This window comes from Centruroides sculpturatus, unplaced genomic scaffold (assembly GCF_000671375.1).
Source record: "Centruroides sculpturatus isolate CEXI.00-Female unplaced genomic scaffold, Cexi_2.0 scaffold429, whole genome shotgun sequence".
In the NCBI taxonomy this organism is placed as follows: domain Eukaryota; kingdom Metazoa; phylum Arthropoda; class Arachnida; order Scorpiones; family Buthidae; genus Centruroides; species Centruroides sculpturatus.
Genome location: NW_019384784.1, coordinates 256,547 through 278,069, shown reverse-complemented (window position 1 = coordinate 278,069; position 21,523 = coordinate 256,547). Strand labels below are relative to the sequence as shown.

At 35.2% G+C, this 21,523-nt stretch overlaps 1 protein-coding gene across 1 annotated transcript; it reads left to right on the top strand.

The window, feature by feature from the left end:
* The first annotated feature begins 1,784 nt into the window (after positions 1-1,784).
* On the top strand, positions 1,785-20,187 carry LOC111629231 (acyl-CoA synthetase family member 2, mitochondrial-like). The gene is made up of 8 exons (XM_023373108.1): positions 1,785-1,960; positions 11,249-11,435; positions 18,120-18,248; positions 18,586-18,639; positions 18,722-18,840; positions 19,781-19,828; positions 20,019-20,136; positions 20,182-20,187. Exons 1-8 carry the CDS (start codon positions 1,896-1,898, stop codon positions 20,185-20,187), a joined length of 726 nt encoding a protein of 241 aa, XP_023228876.1. The 5' UTR covers positions 1,785-1,895.
* The last annotated feature ends 1,336 nt before the right edge of the window (positions 20,188-21,523 follow it).

Below are 21,523 nucleotides of genomic sequence, written 5' to 3'. Positions count from 1 at the left end.
ACGTAATCAGACGAGGGTAGCCAAATATCTAGCAGGCAGGCGGCTAACAGCCCAGAACCGGTCCTGGATAGAATTGGATGCGGTATACGTGTAGATCCACCCGAGGTCCTAGGCTTCCACCGGCTAAACCGGGTGAGGTTGGTGCTCTGTAAAGCGCGTGCGCGAATCTGGCTTTTTGGATGCTGACGATACAGCGCTTCCACTCCGCCACTAATATTCGAATATACAATAGGAATCTTATTTTTTTTTCACGTGTCGTATAGAAATTTGTAATAATATATATAATGCGGTTATAATAAAATATTGTGCGATTATTTTCATATAATTAAAATTAATATGTATTTACTTTTTTAGAAAATACAAGGGAAGCGACGCATCTAACGCTTCCAACGACGGCACGCCACTGCTAGACACCATTAAGCAATCGTGGGTTCAAAAGGCACTCACTCCATGGCATCAAGTCGTAGGCATCCCGACGACTTGGTCCAGGACTTTGTTAAGAAAACTTTGTCTAATAGCTGGTTAGCTCGGGGATGCCTCTTTGGGAAGAGGGAACGGTTCATGATAGCCATACAGGATCAGTTCATAAATATTAAAAACCACAGAAAACACATACTCAAAGATACAACACTCACAAATGACACATGCAGAAAATGTGACATCATGCCAGAAATTATATAAGATATGGTTGCAAGCTCTTGGCACGGATAGATTATCCACATAGACATAATCAAGTAGCAAATACATCAACAGCTTGCAAACAAACACAAATTACTAGACATCCACGAACCATACTACAAATACATCCCACAGACAGTATTGGAAAACAGCACGCACAAAATATACTACAACAGAGCCATAATCACAGATAAAACAATTCACCACAACAGACCAGACATCACACTCATTGACAAATATAATAAAATCACATACATTATAGTCATATCATTCCAAACACTCACAATATACAAAAAACATTCACTGAAAAAATCAGCAAGTACACAAAACTCGCTCAGGAAATAAGGCATCTGTGGAGGATTGAAAGGGTGCTTAATGTACCTGTCGTTCTCTCCTGTACAGGTGTGATACCACACACACTACACAAAAGCCTGGGAACATTACAGTTGAATAGAAACACATACATCACACTACAGAAGGCCACTATATTGAATACCTGTCATATATTTAGGAAATTCCTGAATACAGACATTGACACATTTATTTAATTTTTGTCTTGTTTTGGTTACTATGCCTTAATAGTACCGGTGGCTGGCATAGTACGCAGCCACCGGTGTCAACCGTGTATAACTCCCTAAACCCACCTAATAATAATAGTTATAATAATAATCAAGGAAAACAGGGATTTTCCGAAAGTTGTAGGCTTATTTTTGCTCATCACTTTTTCAAGTTTGTGTGTTTTCCACAGTTTGTTCTGAATTTGTTATTCAGAAAATTGACAACACACATTTGAACTTATATTTTACATTTTTGGATTCATGAAGAGTCAAACCGTCCAAAGGGAGTCAAAATTTGACCGACCACCATTTTATGACAGAGAAGAAAAATGCTCTGTAAATTCAGAACGTTGTTGTATTTGTACACTAGACTTATAATTGATAAAGCAAAGAATTGTTTTAACATATTCTAACATCAGATTATAGTTTAAACTTTGATATTTAAACTATAATCTGGAAATAATTGTGCTGATTAATGTGAAAAAAAATCATGTGGTTTCACCGATAAGATTTCTAACAACTAAGTTTTCTCCGTTGTTATTGATTAAATGGATCAAAAAATCACTGTGTGAACTAACTTTTTCATTATTATCTTCTTCTTTGATACGTTTCGTATTCAAATTTCTATATTAAAAAATTAGTCAACTTGTAAAATAGATAATGTGGCATTGCTCCAGACAAATTCTAAAATTAAAATATAATGTAAGAAATCATAATTATTTCAGGTAAGCTAGTAAATAAGAAATAATTTTCAAGATAATACTACTAATAGGAAATATCAATAATAAGGCAATTCAATTACATTGCTATAAAATGAGTATATATATAAATTAAGAAAGAAAATATTTTTTTAAGTTTTTAAATTTAATAGTTTCTCATATTTATTACAAGATAAAGCATAAACATGTGACGGGTTTGGTTTGGTTTATTCTTATACGGTAATGCGACACATGGACAATCTGCCGAGAGGAAATGTCTTCCGTGAGGTCTTTTAGGGGAAACTGAGCCCTGTTTAACCCATCAGTGATAAAGCGGATAATACCACTGAAGTCCGTGTGTTCGCGTCTTACAACGGGCTGACCACGTGGTGTTTTTCAGGATTTTTCACTTTTCTAAAACTTAAATAGGCACAGAACTTTTTCCCGGAAGCATTTGAAACAATTTATAGAATTTTATAGAATACAGTCAAATCTTGGGTTTCGAACGCCTCGCTTTTCGAATGATTCGATTTACGAACAATTTTTTGAACTCAGTTTTGCCCCAGTTGCCGTAGGATAACTCGATTGCCGAACAAGCTACTCGGCAGAGCCTGCCATTCTATGTTAAAGAAACTTCCTATGTTAAAGAAAGTCGACGGCTCGACCAATCAACGACAACACTACCCAGAAGTTAGGGGCCAGAGATCGTCTCGCGTCACGATACATTTCATCGATGATGTTGCCATTTAAATTGTATTTCATCGTGCATGCGGGAAAGATACTATTTTCGTTTTTCGGTATACCCATAATGAAATTTAAGTCGAATTAATGAATAAAACCGCGTTAATTTACATTGTTTTACATTTTTATATTGTTTCTTATGGGAAAATTTGTTTCGGTTTTAGAACAAATCCATTTTCGAACAACTTTTAGTAACGAATTAAGTTCGAAACCCGAAGTTTGACTGTATATTTTAACAAGATAAATTTTGTCTTAGCAAAATTTTAAAACTAGATTAGATAAATTTACTTGTAAATAATAAATAAAAAAATCAATAGAATTCGATAAATACCTAATGTTATAGTGGACTTCATATCTAAATTTATCAATTAAATATTATTTTCATAAAAATAAATTTTAACTGTAAACTTACGAATAACGTCACAAAAATGACTAAACTGAAGTGCTACGTCGAAGGAAAATCAGCAAAATTACATAGAATTTAATTATTTGGTAACAATAAAAGCTGTCAAATTAAATTAATCAGCCCATTAAATGCTCAATTTTGCCTAACTGTTTTTGGTATACTTTTCGTATGCCCACCATTGGCAGAATGAAAACTAGTCGTGGGTCCAACAGGTTATATGGAGCATTCACTTGTCTAATATCTTCATAGGGACCCATAGAAAGTTCTATCGGGAGGCTCTCTTCTTGGGAGATCGTCTATGTATTGCGTTGCAATAGCTCATCAAACCAAGCTATAATTTCGCGGATTATCTAGATACCCCACTTTGAGGCCTGGATAAAGCCCACCTATTATCCGTATAACAAAAGACGTAAAAAATTTCTTTTTCAAATTTTATTCAATACTATAGCGTATACAGCATATAATAAGTAGGCGTTTTTAAATAGAGTGTAGCTGTCATTATTATGTTGGGTTTAGTGGGTTATACTCGGTTGATACCGGTGGCTGTGTACTATGCCGGACCAGAGTCAAGGCATAGCAACCAAAAACTAAAATTAAATAAGTGTGTCAATGTATGTGTCTGTATTCAGGAATTTCCTAACAATTGGCATGTATTCAGTATAATGGCCTTCTGTAGTGTGATACAGTCAACCCCCCTATAAGATAGAGATACGTTCCATTCTCTAGGAATCCGATTTCTTACGAATCCTTCCAATCACAACCCGACACGTATCAAGTTTACGGACTACGGCTGTTTGAAAGGTTTTCTTCCATAAAATTAATCTATTCTAGACTAATCCGACTCAACATTTCCAAAACACGTATATATTTTTTGGAAATAATCCGTATAAACTACGCTATAAATAAAAAATTGTAGAATTACTTACCGAGTGTCACCATTCGACATCGCCATTGCTCAACATTGTTTTCGTCGCGGAACAGCTCAGCAAAGAGCGGCCGATTTCTAACAACTTATTTTTCTGTGAAAACTTCGTAGAACTTCGGAGACATCATTAATATAAATAATTTTAATCGCCGTTGAATAAGAAATGTTTCTTTCACAAGAAATGTATAAAATTACAGTACTGTATTAGACTTACGGTACCTAATTTACATACTGACAGACGATAGTTAGCGTAAAAATCTCCGTAGCGTGGCGCCACGCTAGACGGCGGAAATTATATATTTAATTATAACAAAGTTACAATAAGTTAATATATAATTATATATACAGTACCTAATTTATATATAATTAATATATAATTATATGTACAGTACCTAATTTATATATAATTTATATAATACTGTCCAGACGATAGAAATCTCTCCGTAGCGTGGCGCTACGGACGGCGGGAAAGTAGTTCGGCTGCCCGATGACGTTTGAGGTGTTTATAGGGAACTTTTACTATTTTTTACGGATACCGGTAGCAATTTTTTCGTAGTTTTATAGGAATCGTAATTATAGGGGAGTCGACTGTATATGTATTTCTATTCAATTGTAGTTTCCAAGCTTCTGTGTAGTGTGTGTGGTATCACATCTGTACAGGAGAGAACGACAGGTACAATAAGCACACTTTCCATCCTTCACAAATGCCTTATTTCTTGGGCGAGTTCTGTGTACTTGCTAATTTTTTCAATGAATGTGTTTTGTATATTGTGAGTGTTTGGAATGGCTATGTCTATAATGTATGTAATTTTATTGTGTTTGTCAATGAGTGTGATGTCTGGTCTGTTTTGGTAAATTGTTTTATCTGTAATTATGGCTCTGTCATAGTACATTTTGTGTGTGTTGTTTTCCAATACTGTCTGTGGAATGTATTTGTAGTATGGTTCGTGGATATCTAATAATTTGTGTTTGTTTGCAAGCTGTTGATGTATATGCTACTTGATTATGTCTATGTAAATAATCTATCTGTGCCAAGAACTTGCACCCAGAAGTAATGTGTTGTATAGTTTCTGGCATGATGTGACATTTTCTGCATGTATTATTATTATTATTATATTAAATTCTAAATAGACAAATGAAGCGATACTGTTATCAGTTTCAGCTTTTTTAAAGTGAATCGCTTTCATTTGACCCTAACACATATTTTTTCTAGTGTTTCTTCACGTAAACAAACTGAACACAATACTATCGAACAGAGATATCCTTGATAAATTATTATACAATGATAAGAATCTATTTATGAATCTCTGAGATAATTAGCTTCCTTTGTATATCAAATTTAAACTATAAAGTAGTTATTTGTTAATGTGACTGAAAACAATTTTTAAAAACCCAGCAACAATTTTAACTTTGCCCGGCAATAAAGTTAAAATTGTATGTAGCACTATCTGTTATGGGATTTTATTTTTAAAACTTTTCATATTATTAATTACAGTATTATAAAATGGCAAAATGTTTATTTTTGAGGAGAGTAATGAATTTTATAAATAAATAAGTAAATGCTAATAAAGAGTAAAATCTTTATTATGTTTGATCCTACTCGAGATTTGAACAATTAACTCCCTCTATCTCCTCACTCCCTAGACCTTTAATTACCAAAATTTAACATAAAAAACCCTAACATTCAAACCTTCCAGTAAAATTTCTGAAATTTTTGACAAAGGCACAGAAGTTATTAAGCTTCAAATCGGGTGAACAAAACCGTATCACATATATACACACACGCTAACATCCATACATCCATACACACAGAAAAAAAACTTTTTGCGTTTCTCGGTATGAGTATAAAATATAAAAATCTTGAGATGTGTATTTTTTTTACATTCCCTCTGTTATATATAACAGATTATCAGATAAAAATAATGCATGACATAAATACAATCTGAAAATCTTGCATGCGAATTGCGAATTTTAAGGATGTTTTTCAAAATTTCTCTTCTGCAAACAAAATTTATTAATGTTTAAAGAAAAAAAGTTAAACTGTAATAATAAAAGAAAACATTAATTAAAAAGTAATGATAAATAAGGTATTTTAATTTTTCATTATACAAATTAAAAGATAAACAAAGATAAGTAAGTTTAATCAAAGGTCATCCGGTGTAATATGAACAATAGATTAATTTGTGATATTAATGATAATTATCATATCATATCTTTTATTTGTGTTTAAAACGTCTTCAACACTGATAATAATGTCCTAATTAGACACAACTAATGCATCTATAATATTAAGTTTCTATCACATGATAACTGATAACGTACTGACCAAGAATTCTACCTAGAACTAGAAGATTTGGTTAAGTGTTAAATACCTCGATCTGACTGCTGAGTTATTTCGATAACAAATACGAAGATGTTGAAAATATTACATGGTACCAACTCGCTTAATGAGAACATTCAAGTTCTTGACACATGACACTCAAAACGCATTCGTATTACTACTCACAAAACTTAAGAGCATAAAAGGTGCAATGAGCACAGTTTATAGAGCAGTGTTTAGTTAGATGCTTAAATAAAAACAATATTTATGAAAATTTTAATTTTACAAAATTTCACTTTGTAACTTACAAATTTCACTTTTAAAATTAAATTTTAAACATTTCACGTATTGTTTACAAAGAAAACATCTCTGTGCAAGATTGCAGTAGATGTTTGCTTTACAACTCCACGCTTTCAGAATTGTATAATTTTTAAATTAAAATTATAATTAAATATTGTATTTTATGTTGTTTCCAAACCTTCGTCATTTCGTAAAATATTTCTTTTACAATTCATAACTATGGTTAAATAAGAAAGTTACTAGCAATAGAAGTGAATTATTAAACATCAGCAAAAATATCCAAATCAAAACTATAGGAAAATAATGCAGATAGAATATACAACTAAACTAAAATTGAAGATCTAACGTAGTTCGGATATGTCAAAAGAATACGAAAGAAGAAAATACAATAATACAAAACTTTATTATGGTATTTTCCTCCTTTTCGTGAAGAGAATATTATACAAAAAGTTTTAGAATAAATGTAATAGAAAATAAAAAAGGAAGACCTAAATATTCATACCATTGGGGTCCCAAGCAACAGAAAATTTGTGACTTCTAGCCTATTCTGCAAATATAAATGAAACTAATGAACGATATTTGTCCATTGACCAATGCAACTTCGTCCTATGCTGACCAAAACCTCATTCCTTCTTTTCTAGGCCAAGTTAGCCCCTAGTGCAGCGTTTCCCAAAGTGGGCAATAACGCCCCCTTGTGGGCGATGAGTAAATCTAGGGGGCGCTGGAGGCAAGGTGACCAAAGGTAAAATTGGTGTCACTGAAAGTCGTTCCCTTTCCTCTGTTAAATTGATAAGCGGAAACATTGCGTTTAATGGTTTCCAGATGTTGAGAACAATGTACGATAAGGGCACAAAGTGAGATTCATAAAAAAGTTTTCCTAAGAATATTTCCAATGCTTCTCACACAAGAGAAAATGGGTTAGGGGGCGTTGAGTATAACTTTATGGAACAAAGGGGGCGGTGAATCGAAAAAGTTTGGGAATCACTGCTCTAGTGCAACAAGCATCACCTTGTGGAAGCGCTGATTCGACGTTGAATCATACAGTTTAAAGTTCCTTGCGTATTGTACAATGCCCTTTTTTAAATCTTGTGGAAATCCCCGTTTTTATAATCTGCGACTAAAAGCCGCTAGTTGGCAGACTAAATTAAATGTATTGGATTAATATATAAGGAAATGCAGCACACGAGCAACTGTCAAAGGAAAATGTCTCCTGGAAAAATTTTCAATGGGAAACCGACCTTTATTTAGTCATTAGACACACAAAAAAAACCTCGAAAACTCTATGTGGTCAGCGCGCTTCATTGCGGGCTGATCACGTGCACTTTTTGCCACGACTAGTGTTCAGTGATTTTAACTACTTGGCCACACTTAAATAATTAGAAACAAAATAAAAAGTGTATGGCTGTCATTTGATTTTATGATAGCCATACACTTTATATTTTGTTCCATGGTTATCTTTCACCCAAATCAGGGTGAAAGATAATCATGTTAACAGAAAAAATAAACTAGCAAAAGTTGTTGACAAAAATAAACAGACTACCATAAAATAACAAAAAAGAATTCTATATAGAAGTCAATATAAATTTCTTTGTTATTTGAATGACAAAAAAAAAAAATTGAAGAAACTTTGGAAGAAGTGTTAGTGCTCGACGGCGTGTTACTGAATATACTGGTGTTTTCTTCATAAAACTCACTGACATTACAAAAATAATTAGAGACATTATCTTCAGAAAGAAATTTATCCCTGTTGACAATTAGGCATAACCTTGTCTAATCCTTTTCAAAAGAAACAAATTTTTCTATTTTGAAAGCTCTTGTTAGAAAAAAGGAAATGATTCTCTTTTCAGACAGTGATTCTGAATCAAGTGAAAAAGTCACTGACTGACTGTATATACAGGAATCAGATGTTCCGATATTCGGGGGTCAATTTCTTCGCTTTTTAAATGCCTATAGTCAGTCAGAATATCTTGTTCAAAAGATTGTTCATTTTTTTAGGTACAGTGCAAAATTTCAGATTTTTCTATAAAGAGATTGCAGAAATATAAACAATCGACGAGTGCAGAAATCGCCGTAATAGCTGTATTTTCTTCTTTTCTTCATCCGGCATTGCAAACGCTCCCAGAGAAAAAACTAATTGGTCTACAAAGCTCAAATTTTAAACTTAATCCTTCCTCTTTATCAATGAGGTGATAGCGAAACTTCCGGGTTGATAGGTTCAGATTATCGCTTAATCTGAATTCGAACCTTACGTGACTGTAAAGATATTCATGACTCATCTAGTTTAGATCATCATTTACTGTTGATTACTCATTGCATATTTTATTACTGTAGCGCAAACCGGATATCTATTTCCAGACTTCAGTGTATTTATTCACTTGCACGCTTATTAGACTCATAGGAATCATCAGATGTTTTAAGTATATTAATTTTGATAAAGAATTAACCAGTAACGAAAATTTGCAAAATTTATATATGATTATATAACTTGTATAACTATTCTATAAAAGCATAAATTTTGAAGTGTATACATTCTTAGCACTTATAAGATACAAGAGTCACTTAAAACAGTGTAATTATAAAATATAAACTAATTAGAGGATGTTCGGGTATTATGGAATACTATTATTCTTTGGTATCAGAGTTTCGCTAATTCTTTTTAAATTAAACTAAAATATAAACAAGTACTGTATTGTACCTACAGTAATTAGTTGGCATTATTTATCCATAACTTTAATTATAAACATAATCATATTTTATAACATAATTATTCAGGTATTGAAAAGTTCACAATGGACAGTAATATGAAATAGTCGCGTAATATAAGATGCAATCAACGTCATTGTCGTTAAATATCATATTAGGCAAGAAGTGAAGTTCTGATAATTGGTATGAATGAAAAGAGTCATTCTCACTGCGTGACTCTTGTTGGAAAAATTGTTTAGGATATTTGGCAGCATTTTTTACCTTCTCAATGTTCTTTACGCTTAATATTTATTATATACCTAGAAAATAAATTATTTTAAAATTTCAAACCAAAAATCATTAGTTGAGCTTTTTAAATTGGGAAAATCATTTCGCTAATAGGGAATATTTTGATTTCTTGGCTTCACGAAATACAGCAATTCCATATTGCCCGATATGCTATCTTGGAAATGAAAACATAGCAACATTACTTTTAAGGATTACAAAATTAAAACAGCTATCAAAAGTATGACTTTAACTACTAAATTTTGTATTAATGAACGAACCAGTATTTTATTATATTTCTATAAATTATTACAAATGTTTTATGGTTCTATGCAAACGAGATAAATAAGTATTTCGTTAAACCAACTATTCCATAACACCCGAAGTTCCTCTTTATGTAGGTCTATTCATTAATGATTACCAATAAATAGAAATGCATTTCTGTTATGTGTCTTTAATGTAATAGAAAATTCCATTATAAAAATCTTAATGAAAATTTTAAATGTTTAACTATAGTATAACCTTTGAATAGAGTACACCGTCGGGACCGAGACGTTTGTCCGCTATTCAGAGATAAATATAATGCATATCTTATTTGAAGGGTCTGAGGATTTTAAAAATGTCCGTTAAATACAGATGTCCGCAATTTCCGGGTATCCCTTACGCCAGGAACACACATGCGTAAAATTGTGTGACAGAAAACTGAATCAGAAATCAGCTTTCAGTTTAGTTTCTGTTTTAGGCTTTTATGCCAAAACATACATACGTAAAAATTCTGACCGAATAGGAAACGGCACTGCCACTAACAGTGCTACATTTTATTAATTTTTTTCTCTCATATATCTATTCCTTTGTACCTTTCATTTTTTCTTCACTTTCTCTGCTATAATATAGAAAATTTAAATTAATAGACTTGTATTCCGAATTCAAATAAAGAACATGTGATCTAAGTATTAGGCTTATATATCGATTCTACTAGACCTACCTGTTTTTTTGAAATTTAGCACCTAAAGCTATCCATAAACGTTGTTTAAATACAGTGTCTTTATACATGATACTGATGTGGTCAGATTCGATAAACTCCTCTATTTCATTTATTTTTCTCTTTTTCGAGACCGTCACAATTGCAGGGTTAACCCTCATTGCCGCCATTGTTAGAATAAAAACCACGTGTCTACTTTGACGTCACAAAAAAAGACCTTTTTATTGGAGGAATTTTTTCTGCCGCCTTTAACCGGTAAGTCTCTCTAAGTTCACCGGCCAACCAATTTCCCCCTCTGTCCGAGGCACACTACGTCTCCTAGGACAGAGTTTTTTGGCCTTCTGGCACCTTTCCATCTTACCACTTATCACACTACACTCTCCGGTTGGCCTAACCACTGTACACATTCCATTATGTCTNTTAATTTTGATAAAGAATTAACCAGTAACGAAAATTTGCAAAATTTATATATGATTATATAACTTGTATAACTAATATACTTAACTTTTAAAATCTATTTTCTAATTAATTGAAACTGGAAATAAATATTAATCAATATTAGTATTGATTCATTAAAATCTTTAAACATTTAAGTAACAAATCAATGAAGATATTAATTGTTTATAAGACGTTTGTACTTTTCAATTTAAATAATATAAAAATTTATGTTTCAGAAATTATTCTAGACAAATATCTGACCAAACGAGGGCAAGTTATTGGCACACTCGCGGAGATTTTACTTTTTCTAATACCACTCTCGGCGATGTAGTAGACACAGCGGCTGATAAATATGGAGACAGCGTGGCCATTTCTATACCATTTCAAAATATAAATAAGACATTTACACAGTTAAAACAGGAGGTAAGTATATTTCTAAAATACACTTTTTGTTTACTTTAATTTTAAAAAGTTAAAAATTTGTTTGATTTAGAATTAATAACGAAGCTATTTACATTCTGTTCGCGCGAGGAAGGCTCTTTAGAGAAATACGATGATATGAAGTGAGAAAAATTCATTTTTACAAATAGCGATGTTTAAGATATAACACAGACGGCTGGACTCTCCCGCCGTGGAGGTCCCGTGGATCGAATACGGACCAATCTAAAAACTCCAACAATTTTTCGTATGGTGGTTCGTCCAGATATATCTGACACTTCCCATTGTGTGCCTGGCCGAATCCACAAGAGGCTTACTAGAAAAAACGGCCCTTTTCAGTGGCCCGAAAGTGGAAAGAGTCAAAAATACAGAAAGATACAAAAACAGAATACAGTCTAATACTAAATAATTTTTGTACAGAATAATTACTAATATTCTTATTTATTCAACTTTTAACTTTGAATCGGCAACAAAATACTTCTAAAACAGTAGAGGAAAAGGTGGTATTATGGAACCCTGCAGATATTGTGGAACCCCTCCATTTCAAACTGATAATAAAGGTGAACTGTAGCGGATTGTGGCTGAACTGCACTAGGCAGACATCCATAGCAAAGGAAAACCCCGTTTCACTTCAGTTAAACGGTTGTCCGTAGTGAATTAGCATATTTGTGTTTTTCGAAATTCGAAAGTTTTGAATGGTAAGTGAATTTATTTCTAAAATATAAATCGTGTAGTTGTAGGTTCACTGGTGCATGTATTCTGTTCCAGAGACTTAGGGGTACATATTGTTCTGTGTGATGTTCACATATTTTAAAGTTTGGTCTTGACAGACGTAAGTTAATTCAAGATGGCGATGCGTGAAATACGGACCCCATTGGTGCTTTTAATATGGAACCCAACTCCTCCGAACACTTTCTTTGCAAGCAGACATTCGTCCGGAGCAATTTGTGAAAAAAAACACTAGGTAGAAAGCCAATTCTTCCTGAGAATATCAAAAAAGAGTTGCTGGAATATATATTGTTGATGGAGGTCATATTTTTCTATTATAAAAGCATTTTTTCGATAAAATACATTGAAGTAAATAATTTTGTAATTATTTAACATTCTTTGTACTTTCCTATTTGTTTTTGGATACATTAAAGCATTTTTTGAAAACATACAGTAAGGTTTATATTACCACCCGGTTTTCCCTAAGCCTACTTTCTGACTTTTTGTACAAAAGCCTTCAAAAACCATACTTATAGTTACACTAGCGAAAAATCCAATTAGGAACATTTAGTTTAATAGTTACCAGTACTTTTCGCAGGCAGCCGGATGGCCGAGCGGTCAAGGTGGCAGCCTACCGCTCTGGGAGACACGGGCTCGAATCCGAACGGATAGAAAAATCCCCAGGAATATTTCAAGGGGTGGACCGTTCGGATATGTCAGGCCCCATTCCTCACCATCCGGCAGCTCCATTGTGGGTCTGGCCGTACCCATAATGGGCTTGCAAAAACAGGCCCTCTTAGTGCCTACAGGGCGGAAAGAGTTACTAGAAAGAGTACTTTTCGCACAATACATGTGGGTGTAGTTATGATACCTTGTTTACAATTCGCTATAATGTAATTGGGGTAATACCACCTTCTCCTCTAACCGTCGTATGATTGGTTTCAAACAGCAAAGTCACATGTAGCAAATACTGCTATTTATCATCGAACAACATCGATTCAGGAACATCAATATTCCTGTTATATAGCTGTTACTCGCGATTTTGCAAGCAAACCCCATTCAGTATTTCAACAATCATAGTAATTGTTATATAACACCTACCGATGAGAATTGCCGAGAATTAAACGAACTATTATGCATCAGATGCGGAGCGGATCATGAACCCAATGAATGCAATGCTGAGCGGAAGGACTGTGTCCGCTGCGGAGGAGCACACAAGGCGAATTCCCCCCAATGCGAAGCATACCAGCGCGAGGCTCGCGTACTCAAACTTTGCGTAACACGCAGGTGTTCATACCAAGAAGCAAAGAGATTGCCCGAATGTCAGAAAGTGACCTATGCCACAGTGACAGCTACACATAAGCCGACGAAACCCGAAGAAGCCTCCCGACGGCCAAATCGGGGAGGGGAGAAGCCTGTCCGGGGTCCCCCAGACTCGACAAACGACGTCCCGTCATTGACAAGCAGAATCGCTCTTTTAGAATCTACAGTAGAGGCGTTACGGGTGGAGATCCGCAATCTCAACAAAAAACTACAGTCCCGCCAGACAGTCCCAGAACAGGTAACCCAAACCCTAGAATGCGAGCAGAATATGGACATCACGCCAACAATGTCCACACCCAGTAAGCGGGCATCTAACCACGCGGAATCAACAGCCGCGGNACTGCCCAGGTAGACAGAGGTGTAGCCACTGTGCCAAAGGACACAGATTCGGCGAATGTAAGAAACTCGAGTATGCACCCTGCTGCATCAACTGCAAGGAGGCAAATAAGGACGTCCCTCCCAACGAAAGATATGCAACTGACCACAATGCCTTCAACCCTCACTGTCCGATTACTATCAGAATGAAGACTCAAACCATCAAACAAACAAATTATGGATTATAACCAGTTAACACAGCACACGAAGTCATCCTCTTCAACCAATTCAATCACTAACAGTCAAAACATAATGTCTACCCATGTCAGCAATAACAATAGCCTCTCCAATAACACCATATCTATTCTACAGATCAACCTGCAGCGAGGAAAGGCCCCATCCTCCTTGCTAATTAAGACCGCTGAGGAGTGGAAATCGGACATCATCGTTGCCCAAGAGCCTTATCTCTACAAAAATGAACTCTCCGGCTTTTCCAACTGGAAAACCCACCCACCCAGAGGTTCCATGGCTAACCTCAAGACTGCTATCCTAATAAGAAACAATCAACTCATAGTACAGTAGCGCATGCGTTTATTATTTTCCATCGGCCCTGTCGATATTTATAATTTTTTATGTAAAAAAAACAAAATTCCGACATCTCCCGCAAGGGGGCGGATAGATTCGAGCGACTTATTCCAACTACAGTGCAGTCATCGCTGCGTACCCGAACGGATAATTATCTATAATATATTTTAAGGTAGTAAGCGAGACGGGTACCGAGGCCGGCGACGCGGCGCACGTACGGCGAGCGCCGAAAGCCGCCGGATCGTCGCGAACGCTTTCCGCTTCGGCCCGTCTAAAGTCACTGCCCGACGTCGACGACGTTCGCGCGTTTCCACTCCCGAAGACGTCCGCCGCGCCTTCCTACATAGTCCCGAACCTACGGACGCACGCCCGGCCGCGACGCGACCGAAAATCGAACGTTTCGAGCGGTGCTTCGCTCTGCCCGAAACTCGGAAAGAAATGCCGGTCGGCCGAGGCCACAGCGATCCTTACCTACGGCGGCGAACCCGGCCCTCGCGATAACGCTCACCGAGGCTGCGTAGGAAGGGCGACCGCCGACAGCCGCTCCGCCTCGCGACGGCGTTTCGGTTTAGCGCCGCCGAAAGTCGCGGCCGGAAGCGGGCGACGTCCGCCTCCCGCGATACCCGCAGACGTCCGCTGCGCGTTCCTAAACAGTCGTCGCCCGACAGACGCACGCGCGCGGCGTCTATCGTCGAGAAGTGCGAGTGGTCGATCCGAAATTTCGCGCGGCACGCCTTCGGGCCGTCGCGAAGGACGCGGATTCGGACGCGCGCATTCAAACCGGACAATTCGTAATTTTTTAACATAAAAAATAACAATATATAGGAAAAAAATATAATATTAATTATCATATATTCGATAAATATTATTTTCTGTTATTCGACACACCAAATGAAATCTGATTAATAATAATCATGATTATTATTATGGTAGCGTATGCGTTTATTTTCCATCGGGGATGCCGATATGTATAATATTTATTTGAAAAAAAATTCTGAGTAAAAAACAAAATTCCGAGATCTCCCGGAAGGGGGCGCGTACCACTTACAGTCGATAACTCGACCGGTTACAGTCGGATTTAAAAATTTCGTATGCCATTAGTTTCGTCGGACAATTTTGCACCGGATTACGATTAAGATCTTTACGTATATTTACATACGTTCGATTTAACGACATCCGATTAACGAAAACGTACAATTATTCGTGTGCGGATCGCGACCGCAACGCTGCCTAAAGTAGCCTCCGCTGGCTACGCCAACGTAGCGTAAATCGTCGTGGAAATCGAAAAGTAATTTTGTATTATTTCGTTTTCATACGCGTATTCTGCTAAGCAAAACAAATTTTCCGCCATTTCCATCCCTCCTATTTAAATTAACATATACATAATCAAATATATTAATAAAAAAAACGATAACGTAAACGGCCACAAACATTTCGGGAAAGACCGTTTCCTATAACNTGCAACCAAAAATCGCATCTAAAATAGTACAGTAGAAGCCATTCTTCCGGTTAAGCTTAATCCTCTCCCTCTCCCCCCGCGGGAAATCAAACGAACTATTTTCAATTTGATCAATTTTCTGAAACGTTTACAATCGTTCTATAATCGAACCAATACGAAATAACAAATTCGAATTTAAAACGGTTCGAACATTTTTAAAATCGAAGTAGATAAAAATATTTATAACAATGTCTGAAATGTTATTAATTTAATACACCTAAGTACTCGATGAAGACTAAATCCTCTCTCTCTCCCGCCCGTGGGGAATTTCGAAAAATGCATTCTCATGGCATACCCTACTAAAACGCAGATAAAAACAAAAAATCGCATCTAAAATAGTACAGTAGAAACCGTTTTTCCGGTTAAGCCTTAATCCTCTCTCTCTCCCCCCGCGGAGGAATTTCGAAAAATCCCTTCTTAGTGTGCGTTTCCATGACGTACCCTAACTGTCTACCAAATTTCACCTCTTTAGGTTAAGCGGTTTGCTCTGGGCGATGATGAATGAGTGAGTGAATGAGTGAGTCATTTAGTCAGTCAGTCAGGACAAGCAATTTTATATATTTAGCAGGGCTGTGGAGTCGGAGTCGGAGTCGTAGAGTTTTGGTGTTTTAGCCGGAGTCGGATTCGTCAAAAAGTCCGCCGACTCCGACTTTTCTTTACTTACCAACTTGTTATGTATATAAAACGGAAAAGTATTGGAATCGTATCGAATTTGACCCTCCAAGTTTCTTTTTGCAAATTTAGCCGAACCCCTCAAAAAAGTCAATAAAAGGGGAAAAATTCGCACGCGCGTGTTAACGTCTAATTTGTTTAATTTCTTTATTTGCCGTTCTGAGATATTAAACAATATCTCAGAACGGGCAAAGTTTAAAAAACAAAATGTGGCACTGTAGCTTGCGTATAAAGTGGCATTAATACTATTAAATTTTGGTCCTTAATTAAAGGTCGACAGGGTGAAGATATAAAAGTGGTCATGTGTCATATCTCTTAATGAATATTTTACTCGTTATTAGCGTTCAAAATTTAAAAAATAAAATAAAACTCGTCTCTACCCTCAAAGTAAGCTTTTTGTCATTTTATAATAGTACTGTACAGTAAAATCCGTTAAGATGTCCTCGCCTAAGATGTTACAATGTAAATGGGGACACGATTTAGTTCAACCACTTTGACGCTTAATAACTAACTTCTGTGTTAAACCATATGACTCCGATTCTGACCACTCTGTCTACAAAAATTATTAGGCTTCAAACAGGGTGAACAAAATCATGCCTCCCACACAGTCTAACATCCACACATATAGAAAAGCCTCGAATCTTTTGCATATCTCGAAATTTCAAGGTATCCTGCGTCCAAAAAAATTTGGGAGGAGTCATTTTTTGACTCAGCGCTACACTTTTCCTCTGTTATATATAACAGCCGGAAAAGTAAAAATTATTGAATACATATTTATATATTACTTAGAGGAGTCTTTTAGCTTTGGAATGAAAAGTTTCTACGTTCTATCTTTATTAGAACTCTATTTATTGAATTTTTTATTCTGAAGTCACGTGATGACATCAGAATTTCCGGGTCTCTTTCGGCAACAAGTCCGCAACTGGTAGGAGTCGGAGTTGGAGTTGGTAGATTTTTACACGACTCCACAGCCCTGATATTTAGATAAATAAGTATGACGCCGGATGACCGAGGCGGGTAAGGCTCTTTGTGGGCGACTCGGTAGTGAGACTTAATTGATCCGGAATAAGCTGTAGGCCTACTTACTACAATAGTTTGCTTTACGGGTTAGAGCAATGCCAAGTGAAATTAAAAAGGACTTTTATAAAAAAATAATTGGCTCCTATTTAGGGGTTAGACGCGTGAAAAACGTAGAAAGCTTCATGTGTCCAGACCGTTGGTCAGACGCAAAGCCGCTACCTAGCACCACGCTACGCTTTTTTCCACTGGTCGCGGGTGTACTCCTTAAACAATAACAGACTAATATGTCTATCGATAGCTGTCATCAGATGTTTTCCTCACGCGGACAGGCTAATTGATCGCATTTCAAAATGTCACAATTAATTCATAGTTTAAAATTGAAAGATAAAAATAATATTGATATAGCCTATAGATGATTTACACGAACTACGCATATAATTGAAGTCTTGCTTAAGCGTAGGAAAGGTTCAAATGTAAATATTTCATATTGAGCAGTACTTTAAACAAAATTTCGTACGAATTTTATGACACTAATTTTATATTTTCAGGTCGATCAACTTGCTGCTGGTTTGATTGGATTAGGTTTGCAGAAAAACGATCGAATTGCAATTTGGTCTCCAAATAATTACGAATGGATCCTCTCGAAGTTTGCAGTTCTTAAAGCAGGATTGATTTTAGTAATTGGATATTTACATAATTAATCTTTGTATTTTGATTTTCTAAACTGTTTTCTCCCTGTGGGTAATAAGAAGGCCTTTCTACCCTATCAATCGTGGCACGGCCAAGCTCACAACAGTGAGGTGGGTTGGTGAAGGACAGAAGTTGACATATTCTGGTCAAACTATTTCATTCCGAAAAACTCTGGTCGACCCGCTCGAATTTGAATACGGGTCCCCAGAGCGGTAGGGCCGCAGGCTAACACCTCAAATAATAATATGATTGAAATTATAGCAAAATAATTATGATCATATAATTTCATATTATTAATTTGAATATTTACAATGATCTTTATAGGTGTGTCTAAATCCTGCATATAAAGTTGCTGAATTGCAGCATACTCTTAACAAAGTAAATATATTATTTTAAATATACAAACAAAATATTAAATTAATTATAATCAATTATAAAACAAGAAATAAAATATTTTCAGGTGCAATGTAAGGCTATTATCATGGCTAAAACTTTTAAATCAGTAAATTTATATGACGTAATTTGTGAAGCGGTGCCCGAGATCCCTAACTCCAATCCGTCTCAAATACATTCACAAAAGTAAGAAAAGTACTTTACTCTTGTTTTTTAAATAAAATGAAATGATGTCCATAAATTTGTCTTCCGTTTAAACTCACGAATTCGTGAAATCATTGTGCCAATTGTTTTTCTTTGTGTTTGTATGTTCAGTTAAGTTATGGCAACGCAACACTTGAGCGATCTGCCTAGGAGAATGCCTTCCGGGAGGTCTTTTTAAGGATATTCGGGCGTTACAGACGTGGAGAACACCTAGTAAATTCCACCTGGCCAGCCCGTCCTGGCGAGGTGCAAACAAAAACTTGACGAGATCCCAGTGTTCATAGAATGGGACAGCTTGGCCACTGGTGGACCGTTTTTCTTTCTGAATTAACTCTCTTTCAAATCATTAAGAAGCGATTGCAATTTTAGGGACGTCCAGAGGGGGAAAAAGTATATTGGGTATTTTCATCTACTTCGTTTAATGAATAAAATAATTTAATTTGCTTTAGGGCCGATAATATAATCTTCACTGTTACCTTCTGGAGACTGCAATTTTAACTCGACTTTTCTTTAAATTGCTCCCGTTGAAGAATTAATCACCAATGTTTTAAACTATGAATGAAGTTTTTATTTTTGTTCTTTTACTATGGATGAAGTTAATACTTTTTGTTCTTTTACGCAATAATCATCCTTAAACGATCAAAAAATCTCTTTAAAGTTTAAAATGTTTAATTCGCCACTCGATCGCGGGAAACAGTATCATATGAAACTGAATGCGCTGTTAGTTTCTGTACATAACTGCTTACAGTTTATAACATTATTTTCCTGTTTATTGATAACGTAATTTATTCTTCAATTAAAGAAAAAAATTTGATGTATGAAGTACATTCGTGATTAATTACAGAGAATTCGGCATTATAGACAACATTTCGTTTATTTTTTAAATAAAAATGTCTCATTTTGTTTCTTTCTATAATTTCAGAGTGAGAAGTCTTCAAAATATAATTACACTTACAAGTGAACCTTTACCGTAAGTAACATTCATTTATTTTGTTAATTTGCATACAAATACGCTTTTGTATTTGTTTATTGATAACACAAAAATTATTTTATTAAATACCTGACTTATAATGTATTATATAATAATTTATGCAGTAAATATTTTTTATAAGAAATTTAACTTAATGAATTTTTTCTCTTTAATTTTAACTCATTAACAGAGGAACGTATAAGTTAAAAGATATACAAAAAAATGATGGAAGTGAAAATAGAAAAATTTTTCACCAAAGACAGAAAATAATCCAGTTTGATGATCCCTGCACTATTATGTTCACATCGGTTTGTATATTTTATCGTATTGTTTTATATTATTATGATTTTCAGGGTTAGCATTAGGATGTCCATTGCTTCAATCTGTAAGCCCTTGTAATGTAAACAATTCGTCCTTTTAAANAAAATTATTATTAACATATGTACTGTACAGTACAGTACTGTACAATAAATGTAAAAAATATAAAATTAAAAGATATATATTAAAATAGTTTTTGTTTTTGTTTGTAACACAAACTTTTTGGTGGGGTCGATGTGAGGTTTCGAAAAGTTGCAGGGGGTCGACGATGAAAAAAATTTGGCGACCTCTGGTCTAAATTGTCGTAAGTTTTTACACGGAGTAATTTTTCACATCTCGGATTGTGTTTTGGTTAATAATTGTATTATTATATGAAGATCGAACGCGCAACCGAACACTCATTATTCATTTCGGTCAGTGTCGAAATGAATATTGAAAGTTCTGCCGCCACTAACCGAGCGCTTCCGATGCACCGTTTACAAAATTCGTTATGAAAAGTTTTAATTTGCATAAATGTTAGCATTTGTTATTCTGCGTAACATTTGAATGAAAATCATTCGTTTCGAAGCAATTTTATTCTTATAAGCATAAAATTAAACCATAAAACTGAATTAGCTCTATGGGAAAACTTTGATCTATCGACCGGGAAGTTTCGCCAGCACTCACTGATAACGAGAAGAGTGAAATTTGAGCTTTGCACACTCAGTAGTTTTTCCTCTAGGAGAGTTTACAATGCCGGATGAATATAAAGAAGAAAATACAATTATTACGGCGATTTCTGCACTTGTCGATTGCTTATATTTCGGCAACTCCTTTATAGAAATCTTGACATTTTACACACTTAATTTAAAAAAAAATTACCATTCGAATGAGATATTTGTAATTACTTTAGACATTTGGAGTGGAGAAATCGATTCCCGAAAATCGACAATTTGTGATTCCTGTTTAAATAGTCAGTCAGTGACTTTTTTACTTGTCACTCAGTCACTTCCATGACTCTCAATATCGCATAGGGTCAAATATACAAGTACAATGGCTAGAATATATATTGTGTCATTCGTGTCTAAAAACAGGTATGAGAATCCAGGAACTGTTTTCTCTATAAATTTTTAACGAAAAGATACGTTTAGAAACTTCCCTTTTTACCGTCCATTTTCCACGGAGTTAAAAAACCGGAGAGTATCGAATGTTAACATAACTGTCAACAAGGAATTCATGTTTATAAGGTCTTCGAAGCGACAAAGTCCTTCCCCCCTCGCATCGGCCCGCGAAATTAAAAATATATTAAAACAATCAATTGTAAAGTGTGCGAAAATTGACACTTTAGTTCACGGGGGAAATCCAAAAACAATCGAAGGAAATACTAAACTTTCGAAT